General features: G+C 39.9%; 1 protein-coding gene and 2 pseudogenes across 2 annotated transcripts in view; 2 read left to right on the top strand and 1 right to left on the bottom strand.

The window, feature by feature from the left end:
• Positions 1-20,604, bottom strand: part of SRRD (SRR1 domain containing) — a 66,099-nt gene extending 45,495 nt beyond the window's left edge. For both annotated transcript variants that reach the window (XM_077160710.1, XM_077160711.1), the window contains exons 1-2: positions 20,430-20,604; positions 17,942-17,982 (exon numbers count right to left, since the gene is read on the bottom strand). In XM_077160710.1, the coding sequence (XP_077016825.1) occupies positions 17,942-17,982; positions 20,430-20,584 (196 nt within the window). In that variant the 5' untranslated portion in view covers positions 20,585-20,604. The remainder of the gene's footprint in view (positions 1-17,941; positions 17,983-20,429) is intronic.
• LOC143684044 (ribose-phosphate pyrophosphokinase 1 pseudogene) lies at positions 8,720-9,064 on the top strand (annotated as a pseudogene).
• On the top strand, positions 13,509-14,723 carry LOC143684042 (eukaryotic translation initiation factor 3 subunit M pseudogene; annotated as a pseudogene).

Below are 20,604 nucleotides of genomic sequence, written 5' to 3'. Positions count from 1 at the left end.
CACTAATATGAACTAAATATAATGAGCAAAAACATGGAATTAGCATCCTGAATACAGTTTACTGAAGACAGAATGAGGAAAGAGAATGGGGAACTAGTGCTTAACTTGTGCATAATTTTTCATTGAGATTGACTGTAAATGCTTGGAAATGGATAGAGCTGATGATAGCACATTAGCATGGGTGTAAATAACTGTGCTAAATCATGTGTGACTGTATTTGAAAGGGGAAGTGTAGGGTTGTATATATCTCTAGAAGGAAAGCTAAAGGATGAAACAAGAGACTGTATTAACAGTGAACCCTGTTGTGGATGATGAAAGCGGTTATTTGTACAAATACAAGAACACTCTTCCACAAATTAGAACATATATATATGTCACAACTACAAGGTGAAATAGGGTGGCATATGGGAAAAAATGCCTCAAATGCAAACTATGGACTAGAGTTAACAGTAATATCTTAATGTTCTTCCATCAATTATAAAAAGGCACCACACTGATGCTAAGTTTTAGTAATGGGAGCTGTAAGGGGAATGTTTTTTTTTCTTTTTGGGCTGTGAAAATGTTCTAAAATTGATTGTGATGAATGCACAATTCTAATCTATTACTGAAAACAACTGATTAAATACTTTGGATGGATTGTATGGTGTGTGAAAAAAATGTTTATTTAAAAAAAGAGAAGTAATTATCACAATCAAGTGGATTTTACTTTAGATATGTAAGTGTGATTCAACAGAAGAAAACCAATTAATGTACTGCATCACAATAACAAATCAAAGAGGAAAAATACAGGATTGATGCAGGGAAGGCATCTGACAAAATCCAGCATCCTTTCTTGATAAAAACACTTAAAAAAATAGGAGCATTTAGATCTAATATTTAGAAAGTCCCAAAACATATATGACAAAGTTCCCAGAGCTAATAAAGTGGCAGGATAAAAGATCAACTCAGAAAAATCAGTGGTATTTTTATACATTAGTAATGAGCAACTGGAGGATATCAAGAAAAAAAAATTCCATTTATAACAGCAGCTAAAAGTATTAAATATCTAAGAATAAACTTAACCAAGGATGTAAAGGACCCGTACTCAGAAAACTACACAACACTGCTAAAAGAAATTAAAGACCTAAATAAATGGACAAACATTCTGTGTTCAACAACTGGAAAGCTAAACATTTTTAAAACGTCAATTCTACCCAAAATGATTCGAGTTAATGAAATCACAATAAAAATTCCAACAGTCTGCTTTGCAGAAATGGAAAAGCCAATTAACAAATTTATCTGGAAAGGTAAGGGTCCCTGATGAGTTACAAATATCCCAAAAAAGAGTGCAGCAGGTCTCACAGTTTCTGACTTTAAAGCCCATTACAAAGCTACAGTTGTCCAACAGCATGGTGAAGACAGGAGTGCAGCAACATGAAGCCGTTTATACTGAGTCTCTGGTACAACCTTAGTTCCTGTCTCAGCAGCAGCAGCAGCAAGCACTGAGTAAAGAGTGCCTAGGAGGGCGGGCCGCGGTGGCTCAGCGGGCAAGAGTGCTTGCCTGCCATGCCGGAGGACCCCGGTTCGATTCCCGGCCCCAGCCCATGTAAAAAACAAACAAACAAACAAAATATAATAAAACAAGAAAATGTTTAAAAGATGTTTCCCTTTCTTCCTTCCTTCCTTCTCTCTGTCTTTCCTTCCCTTCCTCCCTCTCTCCTTAAAAAAAAAAAAAAAAAAAAAAAAAGAGTGCCTAGGAGAGCAGCTGGCCAAGATGCTGAATATCAAAATCTTTAGTGGCACTCTCCCCTCTTTGTCCGCCGGCCCGCCGCACGGCGCCCACGGCCCGCAGCAGCCGACCCGTCTGCCCTCCTCTTCCGTCTTTGTCCGCCGGCCCGCCACGTGGCGCCCACGCCCCGCAGCAGCTGACCCGCCCGCCCTCCTCTCCCCTCTTTGTCCGCCGGCCCGCCGCGCGGCGCCCACGCCCCGCAGCAGCCGACCCGCCCGCCCTCCTCTCCCCTCTTCCCCCTCCTGCTCCAGCGGCTCTCCAACCACCACAGTGCCCTCTTCTGCCTTCACCGGCTCCTTCGCCATCAGCCTCGACAGCCTTGCCACCCTCACCTTTCCTCCTCCAGAACAGCTACTGGGGGAGTGGAGACAATACAGAGCAGCTCCCGGAGCCACGACGGAGATCAACGGAACGGCGTACCCCATCCTGGAACGGCTGACTGTCTGGGAGAACCAGCTCCGGTGAGATCACCGAGGGGCGCGGGTTTTCCTGGGCGGGACGGCAAGCGGCCGGAGTCCCTCCCTTCCTCCTTCCCAGGCCAGCTGGCAGAATTGGGCAGGCGGTCCCCTTGGGACACGGCGGCTGGCGCCCCCACCACGCGAGGCCCCCTGCACCAACTGAGAGAATTGGGTCGAAAATCCTCAGACTGCGGAGAACGGTGACCAGGGGGTCCCTTCCAAACACGTGACTCCCCGGTACGGCTGGGAACAGTGCACTCTCCTGGACTGCACAGCTGGCGCCCTTCCGCCACGCTTGGTGTCCGGGCTGACTAGGAAATTCGGTCTGGTGCTCTCCCGTGCTGCGGCGGCCGGCAACCCTCCCCGTGTTCGGACCCCCGGGCCGGCTGGCACTCTTCCAAGACGCTTTGGCTGCCAAACCTCCCCTACGGCGAGAGTTTTCCAGAGTTAAAGGACCCACAGCAACTTTTACTGGTGGAGCCTGTAGACAAACGTGTGCCATGAGCGCCACCTACTGGGAAGGATAAGAAAAACAGAACCCAGAGCTTTCACAGAAAAATCTTTCAACCTGTGGGGTCCAACACCCAGGGAAATCTGACTAAATGCCCAGACACCAGCAGAAGATAACGGATCACGCTCAGAAAATTGAAAATATGGCCCAGTCAAAGGAACAAACCAATAGTTCAAATGAGATACAGGAGTTGAAACAACTAATGCTGAATATACGAACAGAAATGGAAAACCTCTTCAAAAACGAAATCGATAAATTGAGGGAGGACATGAAGAAGACATGGGCTGATCAAAAAGAAGAAATAGAAAAACTGAAAAAAAAATCACAGAGCTTATGGAAGTGAAGGATAAAGTAGAAAAGATGGAAAAAACAATGGATACCTACAATGATAGATTTAAAGAGACAGAAGATAGAATTAGTGATTTGGAGGATGGAACATCTGAATTTCAAAAAGAAACAGACACTATCGGGAAAAGAATGGAAAAATTTGAACAGGGTATCAGGGAACTCAAGGACAATGTGAACCACACAAATATAAGTGTTGTGGATGTCCCAGAAGGAGAAGAGAAGGGAAAAGGAGGAGAAAAACTAATGGAAGAAATTATCACTGAAAATTTCCCAACTCTTATGAAAGACCTAAAATTACAGATCCAAGAAGTGCAGCGCACCCCAAAGAGATTAGACCCAAATATGCGTTCCCCAAGACACTTACTAGTTAGAATGTCAGAGGTCAAAGAGAAAGAGAGGATCTTGAAAGCAGCGAGAGAGAAGCAATTCATCACATACAAGGGAAACCCAATAAGACTATGTGTAGATTTCTCAGCAGAAACCATGGAAGCTAGAAGACAGTGGGATGATATATTTAAAATACTAAAAGAGAAAAACTGCCAACCAAGACTCCTATATCCAACAAAATTGTCCTTCAAAAATGAGGGAGAAATTAAAACATTCTCAGACAAAAAGTCACTGAGAGAATTTGTGACCAAGAGACCAGCTCTGCAAGAAATACTAAAGGGAGCACTAGAGTCAGAAACAAAAAGACAGAAGAGAGAGACATGGAGAAGAGTGTAGAAAGAAGGAAAGTCAGATATGATATATATAATATAAAAGGCAAAATGGTAGAGGAAAATATTATCCAAACAGTAATAACTCTAAATGTTAATGGACTGAATTCCCCAATCAAGACATAGACTGGCAGAATGGATTAAAAAACAGGATCCTTCTATATGCTGTCTACAGGAAACACATCTTAGACTCAAAGATAAATATAGGTTGAAAGTGAAAGGTTGGGAAAAGATATTTCATGCAAATAACAACCAGAAAAGAGCAGGAGTGGCTATACTAATATCCAACAAATTAGACTTCAAATGTAAAACAGGTAAAAGAGACAAAGAAGGACACTATATACTAATAAAAGGAACAATTAAACAAGAAGACATAACAATCATAAATATTTACGCACCGAACCAGAATGCCCCAAAATACGTGAGGAATACACTGCAAACACTGAAAAGGGAAATAGACACATATACCATAATAGTTGGAGACTTCAATTCACCACTCTCATCAATGGACAGAACATCTAGACACAGGATCAATAAAGAAATAGAGAATCTGAATATTACTATAAATGAGCTAGACTTAACAGACATTTATAGGACATTACATCCCACAACAGCAGGGTACACCTTTTTTTCAAGTGCTCATGGATCATTCTCAAAGATAGACCATATGCTGGGTCACAAAGCAAGTCTTAAGAAATTTAAAAAGATTGAAATCATACACAACACTTTCTTGGATCATAAAGGAATGAAGTTGGAAATCAATAATAGGCGGAGTGCCAGAAAATTCACAAATACATGGAGGCTCAACAACACTCTCTTAAACAACAAGTGGGTCAAAGAAGAAATTGCAAGAGAAATTAGTAAATACCTAGAGGCAAATTAAATGAAAACACAACATATCAAAACTTATGGGATGCAGCAAAGGCAGTGCTAAGAGGGAAATTTATTGCCCTAAATGCCTTTATCAGAAAAGAAGAAAAGGCAAAAATGCAGGAATTAACTGTCCACTTGGAAGAACTGGAGAAAGAACAGCAAACTAATCCCAAAGCAAGCAAAAGGAAAGAAATAACAAAGATTAGAGCAGAAATAAATGAAATTGAAAACACGAAAACAATAGAGAAAATCAATAAGACCAGAAGTTGGTTCTATGAGAAAATCAATAAGATTGATGGGCCCTTAGCAAGATTGACAAAAAGAAGAAGAGAGAGGATGCAAATAAATAAGATCAGAAATGGAAGAGGAGGCATAACTACTGACCTCACAGAAATAAAGGAGGTAATAACAGGATACTATGAACAACTTTACGCTAATAAATACAACAATTTATATGAAATGGATGGGTTCCTGGAAAGACATGAACAACCAACTTTGACTCAAGAAGAAATAGATGACCTCAACAAACCAATCACAAGTAAAGAGATTGAATTAGTCATTCAAAAGCTCCCTAAAAAGAAAAGTCCAGGACCAGATGGCTTCACATGTGAATTCTATCAAACATTACAGAAAGAATTAGTACCAACTCTCCTCAAACTCTTCAAAATAATCGACGTGGAGGGAAAACTACCTAATTCATTCTATGAAGCCAACATCACCCTCATACCAAAACCAGGCAAAGATATTACAAAAAAAGAAAAGTACAGACCAATCTCTCTAATGAATACAGATGCAAAAATTCTCAATAAAATTCTAGCAAATCGTATCCAACATCACATTAAAAGAATTATACATCATGACCAAGTAGGATTCATCCCAGGTATGCAAGGATGGTTCAACATAAGAAAATCAATTAATGTAATACACCACATCAACAAATCAAAGCAGAAAAATCACATGATCATCTCAATTGATGCAGAGAAGGCATTTGACAAGATTCAACATCCTTTCCTGTTGAAAACACTTCAAAAGATAGGAATACAAGGGAACTTCCTTAAAAGGATAGAGGGAATATATGAAAAACCCACAGCTAATATCATCCTCAATGGGGAAAAATTGAAAACTTTCCCCCTAAGATCAGGAACAAGACAAGGATGCCCACTATCACCACTATTATTCAACATTGTGTTGGAGGTTCTAGCCAGAGCAATTAGACAAGAAAAAGAAATACAAGGCATCAAAATTGGAAAGGAAGAAGTAAAACTATCACTGTTTGCAGACGATATGATACTATACGTCGAAAACCCGGAAAAATCCACAACAAAACTACTAGAGCTAATAAATGAGTACAGCAAAGTAGCAGGTTACAAGATCAACATTCAAAAATCTGTAGCATTTCTATACACTAGTAATGAACAAGCTGAGGTGGAAATCAAGAAACGAATCCCATTTACAATCGCAACTAAAAGAATAAAATACCTAGGAATAAATTTAACCAAAGAGACAAAAAACCTATATAAATAAAACTACAAAAAACTGCTAAAAGAAATCACAGAAGACCTAAATAGATGGAAGGGCATACCATGTTCATGGACTGGAAGACTAAATATAATTAAGACGTCAATCCTACCTAAATTGATCTACAGATTCAATGCAATACCAATCAAAATCCCAACAACTTATTTTTCAGAAATAGAAAAACCAATAAGCAAATTTATCTGGAAGGGCAGGGTGCCCCGAATTGCTAAAAACATCTTGAGGAAAAAAAACGAAGCTGGAGGTCTCGCGATGCCGGACTTTAAGGCACATTATGAAGCTACAATGGTCAAAACAGCATGGTATTGGCATAAAGATAGATATATCGACCAATGGAATCGAATAGAGTGTTCAGATATAGACCCTCTCATCTATGGACATTTGATCTTTGATAAGGCAATCAAGCCAATTCACCTGGGACAGAACAGTCTCTTCAATAAATGGTGCCTAGAGAACTGGATATCCATATGCAAAAGAATGAAAGAAGACCCGCATCTCACACCTTATACAAAAGTTAACTCAAAATGGATCAAAGATCTAAACATTAGGTCTAAGACCATAAAACAGTTAGAGGAAAATGTAGGGAGATATCTTATGAATCTTACAACTGGAGGTGGTTTTATGGACCTTAAACCTAAAGCAAGAGCACTGAAGAAGGAAATAAATAAATGGGAACTCCTCAAAATTAAACACTTTTGTGCATCAAAGAACTTCATCAAGAAAGTAGAAAGACAGCCTACACAATGGGAATCAATATTTGGAAATGACATATCAGATAAAGGTCTAGTATCCAGAATTTATAAAGAGATTGTTCAACTCAACAACAAAAAGACAGCCAACCCAATTACAAAATGGGAAAAAGACTTGAACAGACACCTACCAGAAGAGGAAATATGGATGGCCAAGAGGCACATGAAGAGATGCTCAATGTCCCTGGCCATTAGAGAAATGCAAATCAAAGCCACAATGAGATATCATCTCACACCCACCAGAATGGCCATTATCAACAAAACAGAAAATGACAAGTGCTGGAGAGGATGCGGAGAAAGAGGCACACTTATCCACTGTTGGTGGGAATGTCAAAGGGTGCAACCACTGTGGAAGGCAGTTTGGCGGTTCCTCAAAAAGCTGAATATAGAATTGCCATACGACCCAGCAATACCATTGCTAGGTATCTACTCAAAGGACTTAAGGGCAAAGACACAAACGGACATTTGCACACCAATGTTTATAGCAGCGTTATTTACAATTGCAAAGAGATGGAAACAGCCAAAATGTCCATCAATAGAAGAATGGCTAAACAAACTGTGGTATATACATACGATGGAATATTATGCAGCTTTAAGACAAGATAAACTTATGAAGCATGTAATAACATGGATGGACCTAGAGAATATTACGCTGAGTGAGTCCAGCCAAAAACTAAAGGACAAATACTGTATGGTCCCACTGATGTGAACGGACATTCGAGAATAAACTTGAAATATGTCATTGGTAACAGAGTCCAGCAGGAGTTAGAAACAGGGTAAGATAATGGATAATTGGAGCGGAAGGGATACAGACTGTGCAACAGGACTAGATACAAAAACTCAAAAATGGACAGCACAATAATACCTAATTGTAAAGTAATCATGTTAAAACACTGAATGAAGCTGCATCTGAGCTATAGGGTTTTTTTTTTTTTTTACTATTATTACTACTTTTATTTCTTTTCTCTATATTAACATTTTATATCTTTTTCTGTTGTGTTGCTAGTTCCTCTAAACCAATGCAAATGTACTAAGAAACGATGATCATGCATCTATGTGATGATGTTAAGAATTACTGAGTGCATATGTAGAACGGTATGATTTCTAAATGTTGTGTTAATTTCTTTTTTTTTTTCTTTCTTTCCGTTAATAAAAAAATTAAAAAAAAAAATCTTTAGTGGCAGATCTCACCAGGACTTATTCCAGAAAACTGCCGACCACCTGGGCCTGGCAAGAGGCAAGGCTGTGACTAAGAAATTCAGCAACCAGGAGATTTGTGTGGAAATTGGAGTGTACCTGGAGAGGATCTGTACTGTTGAGGGTGGTTGTGGTGAAATCAACAACAATCTCATGGAGCTTTTCATTATGATTAATGCCTGGAAGACTGCTTCAGCCAGCCAGGTTACAGCAGTCCCATGCTCCTGTTATGCCTGCCCAGCAGGATGAGAAAGATAAGAGCTGGACCCCAATCTTGACCAAGTTTGTTGCAAATATGCTATCTGTAGGAGGAGCTGATCACATCATCACCATTGACCTACATGCTTCTCAAATCCAGGGCTTTTTTTAATATTCTAGTAGACAATTTGTATGCAGAACCAGCTATCCTGAAGTAGATAAAGGGAGTATCTCAAGTGGAAGAACTGCACTACTGTCTGACCACCGCTGGTGGAGCTAAGAGAGTGACCCCTGTTGCAGACCGGCTGAATGTGGAACTTGCCTTGATTCACAAAGAATGGAAGAAGGCCAATGAAGTGGACTCCATGGTGCTGGTAGGAGATGTGAAGGATCGAGTGGCCATCATTGTGGATGACATAGCTGACACTTGTGGCACAATCTGTCATACGGCTGACAAGTTCTGTCAGTTAGAGCCATTAGAGTTTATGCTATCTTAACTCAAGGAATCTTCTCTGATCCAGCCATTTCTTGCATTAAAATGTGTGTTTTGAAGCAATAGTAGTCACCAATACTATATCTCAGGAGGAGAAGATGAAGCATTGCTCCAAAATACAGGTGATCGATTTATCTCTATGATTCTTGCAGAAGCCATCAGGAGAACTCACAACGGGCAATCTGTTTCCTACCTATTCAGCCTTGTCCGTTTGTAAAAGAATAACTTCTGGGATTTCTGTTATTGTTGTTAACATTTTTTTTATTGTGAAACATAACATATATACAAAAAAGCGAGAAATTTCAAAGTATATTTTAACAAGTGGTTTTAGAATAAATGCCACCAAATTATGGTACAGGCTACTATTCCACCATTTCAGATGTTTCCTTCTAGCTGCTCTTAGACACTGGAGCCTAAAAAGAAAGATCTAAGGCTTTCTAAAAATAAAATCAATCTTGCCCCTTGTTTTCCCTCGGTATCTGATAAAAAGTTCAGCAGAAAACCCAGCTTGCTCCAGTGTAGCTTTCTACATCCCACACCAGGTATCTGAGAGTTTATCCTAAATCGAGGAAAAACAGATTGAGATTAACTGCTGGAATCTCCTACCTGCGTCAGTTAATTCTGGCTTCTTTGATACTGTGAGCCTTGCAGCTTAAAATACAGCTCAATGGCAGCAAGATTTCAGACTTCTGAGGGTGTGTGAATGTGCCTCGAGAAGCTCAGACAATACCGCACATGTATGCTTCAGGGTTTTCTTTGTTCAGAACAGTTAGCAACAAAGCCAGACCAACTCTCCCAATCTCCCAAGTGTCGCCAGTTCTCCAAGTTCCATGGTAAAGTAAGGCTAGAGCCCTAGGCAACCCCAGTCTAGTACCGGTTACTGAGCTTCCCCTAAGGCAGGGGGCATGCAGCTTTCAGCCACTGGGCAGTCACAGGGGAAGCAGCACAGGGCAACAAATGCCTCTCGGGAAGAAGAAAACTCGAGCAGCACTATCACCTAAGGGACTATATGTATCTTGGATTCTCCTTTGTACTTCTTCCTTTTGATTTGGCATTACCTTCAGTCATCATCACTTTTTACAGGCTAAATATCCTCTTGGGACCAAATGATCAGCACACCATAGTCCTATGGAAAGCTGTGTAAACTCTAACATTTACATCAGACAATACTGCTGTAGCTCAATCGTCCTTAGCTGGATGCCAACGTGGTAGTACATCTTAGGTGATGGTGTAGTGCCACTTCATTAATTTAAATACTGAATTTTCAGATTAAATAGATTACATTTCTGATTCTCTTTTCCACATTTGATAAGCAGTTTATTCCTGCCCCCTCAACAGCCAGACTTTTAAATATTTCAATTTTTTTTAATAAAATTTAACACACAAACATTCTTAAACTACAAACATTCCATACATGGTATACAATCAATGACTCACAATATCTTCACCATGATCAATTTTTAAAACATTTGCATCACTCCAGCAAAAGAAATAAAACACGATGATACTGTGAACCACTGACTGTAACCACATCAAAAATGTTTGTATATTTGTCTGTTGTTTACAACAAAAAACTTAAAAAAAAAAAGGCTATCACCACTGGAAATGTATTTTAGATGTGTTGCTTAAAAAGAAAAGAGAAGAATTGTTAGCAGACTGAAAATCACTAAATTGAAATATTTAAAAGTCTAATTTTCACTTTTCAAACTGTTAAATTTTTATAAACTTGTAAGTATAACTGCACTGAGCAATCAGATTTTATGAACCACAAAGTCCTGTGTAAATATCCACAGGCACATTTAGAGTTGGACTCTGTTTACAAAAACTGTTGTACACAGATCTAAATTAATTAAAATCATTCCATCTTTTGGGGGAACATTAAAAAAAAAGAAAAAACTCATACATACCACACACCCCCATGCCTCCCTCTCATTGACCACCAGCATTTCCATTTACCCATTTTAACCTTTGTTCCCCATTATGTTTTATCCGTATTTTTGACTCATCTGTCCATACCCTAGATAAAAGGAGCATCAGACACAAGGATTTCACAATCACAGTCATATTTGTAAAAGCTATATCATTATACAATCACCTTCAAGAAACAAGGCCACTAGAACACAACTCTACAGTTTCAGGCACTTCCCTCTAGCCACTCCAGTACACTGTAAACTAAAAAGGGGATATCTAAGAATATAAGAATAACCTCCAGGATAACCTCTCGACTCTGCTTGAAGTCTCCTACCCACTGATAATATTTTTTTTCATTTCTCCCTTCCCCCTTTTGGTCAAGAAGTTTTTCTCAATACCCAGCTCATCCCAGATTTCTGTCCCACATCGCCAGGGAGATTTACACCCCTGGGAGTCATGTTCCATGTAAGGAGGGAGGGCAGTGACTACACTTATCGCGTTGGCTTAGAGAGTGAGGCCACATCTGAGCAACAAAAGAGTTCTCTGGGGGTGACTCTAGGCCTACTTTTAAGTAGGTTTAGCTTATCCTTTGTAGGAATAAGTTTCATAGGGACAAACCACAAGACTGAAGGGTCAGCCTATTAATTTGGTGTCCCCACTGCTTGCAAGAATATCAGAAATTCTCCAAATGGAGAAGTAGTCAATTGATTTTTGGTAAGGCTGCCAAGTCTACTCAACTGGGACAGAATGGTCTCTTCAACAAATGTTGCTGGGAAAATATATTCATATGCAAAAGAATGAAAGAGGATCCTTACCTCACATTTTATCCAAAAATTAACTCAGAATTCACCTAAATATAAGAACCAGGACCAAAGAACTCCTCAAAGAAAATGTAGGGAACCATCTTCAGGATCTCATGTGAGGCAATGGTTTCTTAGACCTTACACACAAAACAAAAGCAATGAAAGAAAAAATAGATAAGTGGGATCTCCACAAAATTAAAAACATTTGTGCTTCAAAAGACTCACAAAAGTGAAAATACACTTTCGTATTTTGTCCCCTATCCAATGGAACAAACCACATATCCAATAAGGGCTTAATATGCAGAATATTTAAAAATTCTTAAATTCAACAATAAAAAAACAACCAAATTTAAAAATGGGCAAAAGCTTCCCCCTCCTACATAGGACATGACTCTCAGGGGTGTAAATTTCCCTGGTAACATGGGAAAGAATGCCTGCGGATGAGCTGGACCGGGCACCATGGGACTGAGAAAGCCTTCTTGGGTTTTCAAACAGAGGTGAGAGGTTATCCTGGACATTATTCTTACACATTATATAGATATCCCTTCTTAGTTTATGATGTATTGGAGTAGAAGTATCTGAAATAGTTGAAAAACAGCTGAAATGTGTTCCAGTAGCCTTGATTCTTGAACTTGGCCATATAACTATATAGCTTTTACAACGTGACCATGTGATCATGAAAACCTTGTGTCTGATGCTTTTAGCCAGGGTATGGGCAGAGAAGTAAAAAAATAGGATAAAAAATAAATAATGGGGGGATAGAGGGTGAAAAATTGGTCAGATAAAATACTGGAGGTCAATGACAAGGGGTAAGGGACACGGGATATATAAGTTTTTTCTTTTTTCTTTTTGTTTTTCTGGAGTGACACAAATGCTTTAAAAATGACCATGTTGATGAATACACAACTATGTGATGATACTGTGAGCTACTGATTGTATACTATGGGTAGACTCTATGCGTGTGAAGATTTCTCCATAAAAATATTAAAACAAAAAATAGGCAAAAGACTTACATACACATTTCTCTAAAAAGGGTATACAAATGGCTTAAAAATACATGAAAAGATGCTCAATATCAGTAGCTATTAGGGAAATGCAAATCAAAACCAAACTGAGGTAGCATTTAACATCTATAACAATGGCCACTATTAAACAAATAGGAAACTACAAGTGTTGGAGAGTATCTGCAGAAACAGGAATATTTGTTCATTGCTAGTGGGAATGTAAAATGGTTCAGCTGCTGTGGAAGACAATTTGACAGTTCTCTACTTAGGAGCTAAGTAGAGAACTGCCATATGATCTGACAATCCCATTATTAGGTATACACCCAGAAGAACTGAAAGCAGGGACACATACATTTTCGCACCATATTCACAGAGGCATTATTCACAAATGCCAAAAAATGGAAGCAACCTAAGTGTCCATTAATCAGTGAATCGATAAATAAAACCTGGCATATACATACAATGGAATATTAGCAATATGAAGTCTTGATGCATGTGACAACATGGATGAACCTGGAGGACATTATGCTGAGTGAATTAAACCAGATGCAAAACAGCAACTATGGTATGATCTCACCAATATAAACTAAATATAATGAGCAAACTGCAAACTCATGTAGTTTACATCTAGAATATAGGTTATCAGAAGGTAGAATGAGGACAGAGCATGGGGAACTGCGATGCTTAATTTGTGCACAATTTTTCAATAAGGTTGACTGTTACCAGTAGGGTGGTACATGGAAAAAAATGCACCTCATACAATATGCAAGCTATGGACTAAGGCTAACAGTAACATCTTAATGTTCCTCCATCAGTTGTAACAAAGGTACCACACTGATGCTAAGTATCAACAGAGGGGGGTATAAATGGCAAGGGGTTTTACTTTTTGGAGCTATGAAAATGTTCTAAAATTGACTGTGGCTATGAAAGCACATCTCTGTGATTACCCTGGGAGCCAATGATTGTACACTTTGGATGAATTACAGGGTGCGTGAAAAAACAAAAACACATTATGGAGTGGGGCATGCCCGGCAACCAGGTTCTCACCATGAGCGGCCTGGCCTTCATCAATACCAGTGAGGAAGACCAGGCTGCTGAGGTTTGGACTTATTTGAAATCTAAAGGAGCTGAAATTTCAGAAAAGAACTCAGACGGTGGACTCCATGTAGATTTAGCTCAGATTATTGACGCCTGAGATGTGGGTCTGAAGGAAGAAGATAAAGATGTTGAAAGTGTGATGAACAGCATGGTATCCCTCCTCGTAATACTGGAGCCAGACAAGCAAGAAGATCTGATTGAAAGTCTGTGTGAAAATCTGGTCAAATTTCGGGAAGACAAACATCCATCTCTGAGGCTGCAGTTGCTAAGCAACCTCTTTCATGGGATGAATAAGAATATTCCTGTAAGATACACAGTGTACTGCAGCCTCATTAAAGTGGCAGCATTTTATGGAGCTATCCAGTACATTCCAACTGAGCTGGATCAAGTTAGAAAATGGATTTCACCAGTGAAAAAACCACACCATTTTAAGGCTACGTTATAAGGCACTTGTGGACTGTAAGAAAAGTGATGCTGCTTCAAAAGTCATGGTGGAATTGTTAGGAAGTTACACAGAGGACAGTGCTTCTAGGGCTAGAGTTGATGCTCATGGATGTATTGTATGAGCTTTGAAAGATCCAAATGCATTTCTTTTTGATCATCTTCTTACTTTAAACAAGTCAAGTTTTTGGAAGGCAAGCTTATTCATGATCTTTTAGCCATTTTTGTGAGCGCTAAATTGGCATCATATGTCAAGTTTTATAAGAATAATAAAGACTTCATTGATTCACTTGGACTATTAGATGAACAAAATACAGCAAAAATGAGACTACTCACTTTTATAGGAATGGCAGTAGAAAATAAAGAAAATTTTTTTGACACAATGCAGCAAGAACTTCAGATTGGAGCTGAGGAAGTTGAAGCATTTGTTATTGATGCAGTAAGAACTAAAATGGTTTACTGCAAAATTGATCAGACCCAGAGAAAAGTAGTTGTCAGTCACAGTAGACATCAGACATTTGGAAAACAGCAATGGCAGCAACTGTATAACACACTTAATGCCTGGAAACAAAAATTGAACAAAGTGAAAAACAGCCTTCTGAGTCTCTCTGATACCTGAAATTTTATGAATATTATTTTGTTCTTTTTGGAAAAAAGAATCCAAACCTTAGTAAATCATTATAAGTTGAACTCTGAAAAAAAAAACCCAACGCTTCTTCTGTAGGACAGGTCATGCTATAGGTTCTCGGAACAAAACAATGTCCCAGCACCCACACAAGCAAATAAATTAAACAGGTGTTCCTCAGATAGTGACAATCAATGGGGAAAAACAAAAGAGAGGGGACTATTACTTAATATAGTGAGTGTAAACACATTTCTGGTATTACTATAATCCATGCAAGAAATGATGGTGGTTTCTATGTTTGTTATGGTTTTCAATAAAAAAGAAAGAAAGAAAGAAAGAAAGAAAGAAATGATGGTGGTTTGGCCCCGGGTGGTTATAAAAATAGCTAATACTTAAATGGTGCTTACCAAGTGTTGGGTACTCTTCTAAAGTCATTCAATCCCACAACAACCTTTTGAGTAGGTAACTGCTATAAGCCCCATTTTAAAATGAAGAAACTGAGCAACAGAGAGATAATACAACTTTTCCAACGTCACACAGCTAATATACGGGGATACCTCAGAGTGTGCACTCTTGGGGCTCTGCAACCCTTAGAGGGAGGTAGCAGGATGAGCCCAGGACTTGCTGTGGAAGGGCAGGAGAAGGGAAGGGGAAGAGGGAGGGGGAGGGGGAGGAGTCAAGGAGAACACTCCCAATCAGTTCTAAGGTCCCTCACTCTTCAAAATAAGCAGACTTTCAAGGATAGCCTGACATTTGAGAAAACCCTCTTTTGGGTAAGATAGTGACCAACACAAATAGACAAAAAGAAACATGAAGGAATCAGACAATGCAGGGGAAAACAACTACAGTGAATATTCTCAGACAAGATATACTACACTCATGAAAAGCAAGTTGTTATTTTTAAAGGGAAGAGACAGAATTGGCAAAGCTCCTGGAAATAAAATGCAGTAGAAAAGATAAATGCTTTCAGAAGGATGGAAGAAAAAAAAACGGAACTATTAACCTTTACCACCAGGGAAACGCCTGATACTATGTGAAACATCAGGGACACCCAAATCAACAGGCCAAGTCCTTGATCTTGAGATTTGCTCTTGTGAAGCTTATGTATGTAGCAGAGAAGTTTAGCCTACCTATAGGTAGGGCTAAGAGTTACTTCCAAAGGACCTCTTCTGTTGCTCAGATGTGACCTTTCCATCTCTAAGCACAAGTCTGCAAGTGAAATCACTGTCCTCCCCCTTTGTGGGACATGATATCCAGGGTAAAAATCTCCCTGGCAGTATGGGAGATGACTCCCAGGGATGAGTGTGGCCCTGACACTGTGGGATTAACAATGCCATCCTGACCAAAAGGGGGAAAAGAAGTATAACAAATAAGGTATCAGTGGCTGAGAGTTCAAATAAGAGTCAAGTGGCTACTGTAGAGGTCACTCTTATGCAAGCTTCAGTTAGACATTGTTACCTACCATAACTTGCCAAACTCCAACCAAAACCATTCCTGCCCATCCTAAAGAACACCTAGGGCATTACATAAGACACTACAAAGGTTCCATGCACTAGGGTAACTTTCCAGAAACCTACAACCTCCAGATGGTACCAGGACCAGATAAGTCCTGAAATGCAGAGGGGCCAGCCTCTCTAGAACAACTAATTCCATTCCCCTACTCCATATTATCCACAGCCCTTTCCAACATGAAAAAGTTAGAATGGGCATAGGCCAAATACCCCTAAACAGTGGGAGAAAGATCAAAGGTGATAGTGAAATTATACAGAGAAGGAAAGGTTTAATAAACTAGTATGACTGCTGAATCATTATATATTTCTTTTTGTCTCTGGTATCTTAAAGCAGCTAAGGTTACAATTGTGGAATTGTAACCCATACCAAACTCTGAAATCTGTCCTACAACTAATTATTGCGATGTACTTTGAAATATATTGCTTTTTTGTATATATGCTATTTTTCACAAAAAAAAAAAAGAAAAAGAAAAGAAAATCTTCTAGCCTCCAGTGTTTTGGGGCAGCTAGAAGGAAAAATCTGAAATACTGGATTGATAACCCATAACAAACTTCGAAATTGCTCTGTAACTACTTGTGGAAGTGTACTTTGAAAAGCATTGCTTTTTCTTTCTTTTCTTTGTATATATGTTATTATTTTAACAATAAAACGTTTAAAAAATGCTGTCAAAACTTTTTTTAAAAAGTCACACTGTAAATGGCTGGGAATAGCAAGTTCAACGAAGAAGAGGCAGGCTGTGATTTTCAAGAGCCTAAGGAAAAATATTCTACTCAAATCTGTTCATCTAGAGGTGAGTTCTCTTATCTGTTCTTTTTTAATCATATTCATACTGAATTTAGTTGAACAAATTTGTAAGAGAAACAAAAAAGCAAAAAGCCATACATTCCAATAATAAGACTAATTTTTACTTACTGAGTTAGCAAAGATATTTTTAAGTAAGACCCCAGGCTAGGAAAGGTTACTTGAAAAACTAGTTCTTTTAGTCCTTGCTGATTGGAGAATAAATTGGTAAAAGCTAGTGTGTTTTTTTTTTGGTAAAAGGTTTTTGAAGACCAACTTGCCACCCCTCCATGGGGGCCAGGCCCAGGTTTGCTAATGGATGCCAAGGTGGACACTGCCTCAATGATTCCACTTATGGAAATATATCTTAAGGAAATTATTCTAAATTTAGGAATATCTTTATGTATAAAGGTGCTTATTACAAAGTTATGGATAACAACTAAAAGGCAAATAAATAAAAAAAAAGGAAGCAAAATAAAGTTCCCTCAATAAAAATGATAGTGTCAGTATATTCATTTTGTGCATTAATATTCATGTTGCCACACCTTATATTTAGGAAGAGATAAACTCATAGGGGAAAACAGTCTACATTACTTTGTGAAGGAAAAAGAACAGGATAAACAAAAATTTCAACAATAATGAGAATGGCAGCTAACATTTACGATGTCCTGTGTAGCAGGCAAACACTGTTCAAAGCACTTAACTAAACTGCCTCATTTAATTCTCAAAACTGCACTATGCACGTTTCACAGATAAAGAAACCGAGTGTGCTGTGAGAGGCAAGTCAGAATTACACCCCAGGATGATCACTGCTGTGTGAAGCAAACTGTCCCCAAATGAGGATTAGAGTCCCTTCTTTGCCCACATTCAGACCACTGCCCACTCCTGCCAACCACACTCCTGACCCATGCGGTACCTACCTAGTGCTGAACTCCAGAAATCAGAGATAAGCAGATCCTCCCTGTCAAGAAAAAAAATGAAGTGGTCAATCCCCATTCTTTCCAGAGCCATCCTCCCAGTGATTCTTCCAGTGATTCTCCAGCCCGTGAGCATGGTGCAGTGAGGAGGAGGGAGTGCCATCAGATGGATGGACCACCCCTTCCGGAGTGACAGGAGGAAGAGGACATGTGGCAAACAAGCCCAGGGCCAAAGTGGGTGGGTGCTGCTGTTGCCAGAAGGCGTGAAGGAGAGGTTCCTGGTGGAGGAGGCCCCAATTCCCAGGTGACCTCCATCAGAATAGGGCATGGGTTTGTTCTGTTCTCTGTGATATCCTTTGTCCACAACAGAGCCTGGCACAGAGGAGCAGCTCAATAAGCAGCTGTTAAATACACAGATTAAGCCTTTCTAAACTTTAGTTCTCATCTTTAAAACAGGGATATGAATTAAACCTGCCACAGAGGATTACAGGGGGATAACTGTTAGCACAGTTAATGCACATAGCAGGTACTCAAGAGACGGTCTTAATTTTCAGTAATACTAAAGTGAAAGTAGACGAAGAGTGTGTCTGGGCTTTGTTGTTCAAGTTAACTGGTTTCCACCAACTCACAGAAAATAAAATCAACAGTGAATGAAAATGAACTGGGCTTGAACCCACACTCCATAACCAGGGACAGGATTAAGGATTAGAGCCTGAGGTTTAGAGAGAATTGAAAAAATCTGTCAAGAGCCTATTCATAGAGCGAAAAGGAGTGTTTTACTGTAAGGGGGGAATACTTGGGAAACTGGTAAGTGTATGAACTTGAGAGCGGTAATATAAAATGCTGAGCCCCTTCCTACTCAAAGCAGTGGTGACTCTTTCCTTCACCTCAAACTGTCCTGTGAATGGAATCTTTTGTGGCCCAGGAAAAGCTTTATTAAGCACTTCCCACCCCAAATCTTCACCTTATCTCCTGATCTGTAAGCCCACCAAAGCAGCGATGTTAAGGTTTAAGTGGCCTCTTTAAACTGGCAAAAAGCTTTAAAGGGTGAGGGAAGAGTCTATGAGCCAATTCACACCTGGGTGAGAGTTAGTCTTTGAAGGCAGAGATCAGAATAGGGGTTATCATAGAAGGCAATGACTGGAAGGCGGCCTAAGGGAAGCTTCTGAGGGCCAGTAAGGTTTAGTTTCTTAGTCTGAGTCGATGACATGGGTCACAGTTTGCAAGGATTCACTGAGCTACACAATTATGCCCTGTGTACTTTCCTGGTATGTATGTTAGACCTCAGTATTTTTGTTTTTAAAGGAGATGTAAAAGGCTTCCTCCTGTGAGTTGGGATTAGAGATTGTGCAAAGTTGATGGGCCCCAGTTTGTTAGGGTGGGGTTGGGGACAGAAGTACAGTGAGAAGCAGGGCTCTCAAGGGGTTACTGAAGAAGTCAAGGAAGAACAACAAGGTCAAAGGTTCTGGAAAGAGCCTTAGCATACAGTAACTCCCCAGGTGCACTCACTCTTGCTGGCACTTCCTGAGATCCTAAAAAATGCCACTGTTGTTTTCTTCTTAAGCTTTGGTAGCTGGTCAGCAATTTCTTTCTATTCAGTGGCCACCTTTGGGTCACCACTGCCTCTTGGCCCTACTTTCCCCCTTTTAGGAAAGGAGAAGCTCATGAAATGAGTCTAATCTCTCACCCTTGTGATGGTCCTTCAAATGTTGACATATAGTACTAACAAAAGCTGTTATTTATTGACTCTTCACTGCATTGCAAATAAAGATAATATTACTAAACAGCAGGTATTATTTGCTGAGTGTTTCCTGTGTTAGGCACTGTTCTAGGTGCTTCTAAGGTACAGAGCAATGGTGGGGATAGTAGGGCTAGTCGTCCGGATAATGTAGAGTCTGAAGCACAGGTTTCTGAGTCACAGAGCCGTGGATTTGAAATCTGATTTCACACTTTCTCCGTATCTCTTTAAGACTGAGTTTCCTACCTCCTAGCGTGGCTGCGATGCTCAGAATTTATGGTAAAGCACGTGTTGAATGCTTACTCTAGTGCCAAGCACAGCTGCTCAATAAACTAGTGATACTAATAATGTAGATGATGATGACGTGTTCGTTTTGCTTCCCTCGTGTTAACACCCATCAATACTGGCATATTTATAGCGAATACTCCTATAGCGCTCACCAAGCGTCAGGCGTTGCTCTAAGTGGTTTACATTTAATAATTCATTAAGTCCTCAAAACAAGCCTATGTAGATACTGTTTTAACCCCATTTCACAGATGAGGAAACTGAGGCACAGAGAAATTACATAACTTGACCAGGGTCACGCATCTGTAATTGCAATAACAGGAATGCCAGCCTTTATTGAGCGCTCATTACGATCCAAGCCTGCAATGAGCTCGTTATGTCCGTTAAATCTTCACAATAATCCCTTGAAGGGAGACTTGAGGCTCCACAAGCGTCAGAATTCCAACCCAGGGCCGAACCCGCACTCACCCGGCCTCCCGGAGGCGACGAAGCACTACTCCGCTGTCCGCCTCGGACTCCGTCTCCGGGCTCCCGGCCGCCACATCCTTCCGCCGCGGTCTCCGGGCTGCTGAGCACCTTCTCCGTGGAGACGCCGCCTGCCAGATATCGGTCGCCGCCGCCATTAGGCTTTTGTCATCACCGG

This window comes from Tamandua tetradactyla, chromosome 5 (genome assembly GCF_023851605.1).
Source record: "Tamandua tetradactyla isolate mTamTet1 chromosome 5, mTamTet1.pri, whole genome shotgun sequence".
NCBI classification, from domain to species: domain Eukaryota; kingdom Metazoa; phylum Chordata; class Mammalia; order Pilosa; family Myrmecophagidae; genus Tamandua; species Tamandua tetradactyla.
Note: the sequence above shows the minus strand (reverse complement) of the source record. Positions and strands in the feature narration are given on the sequence as shown.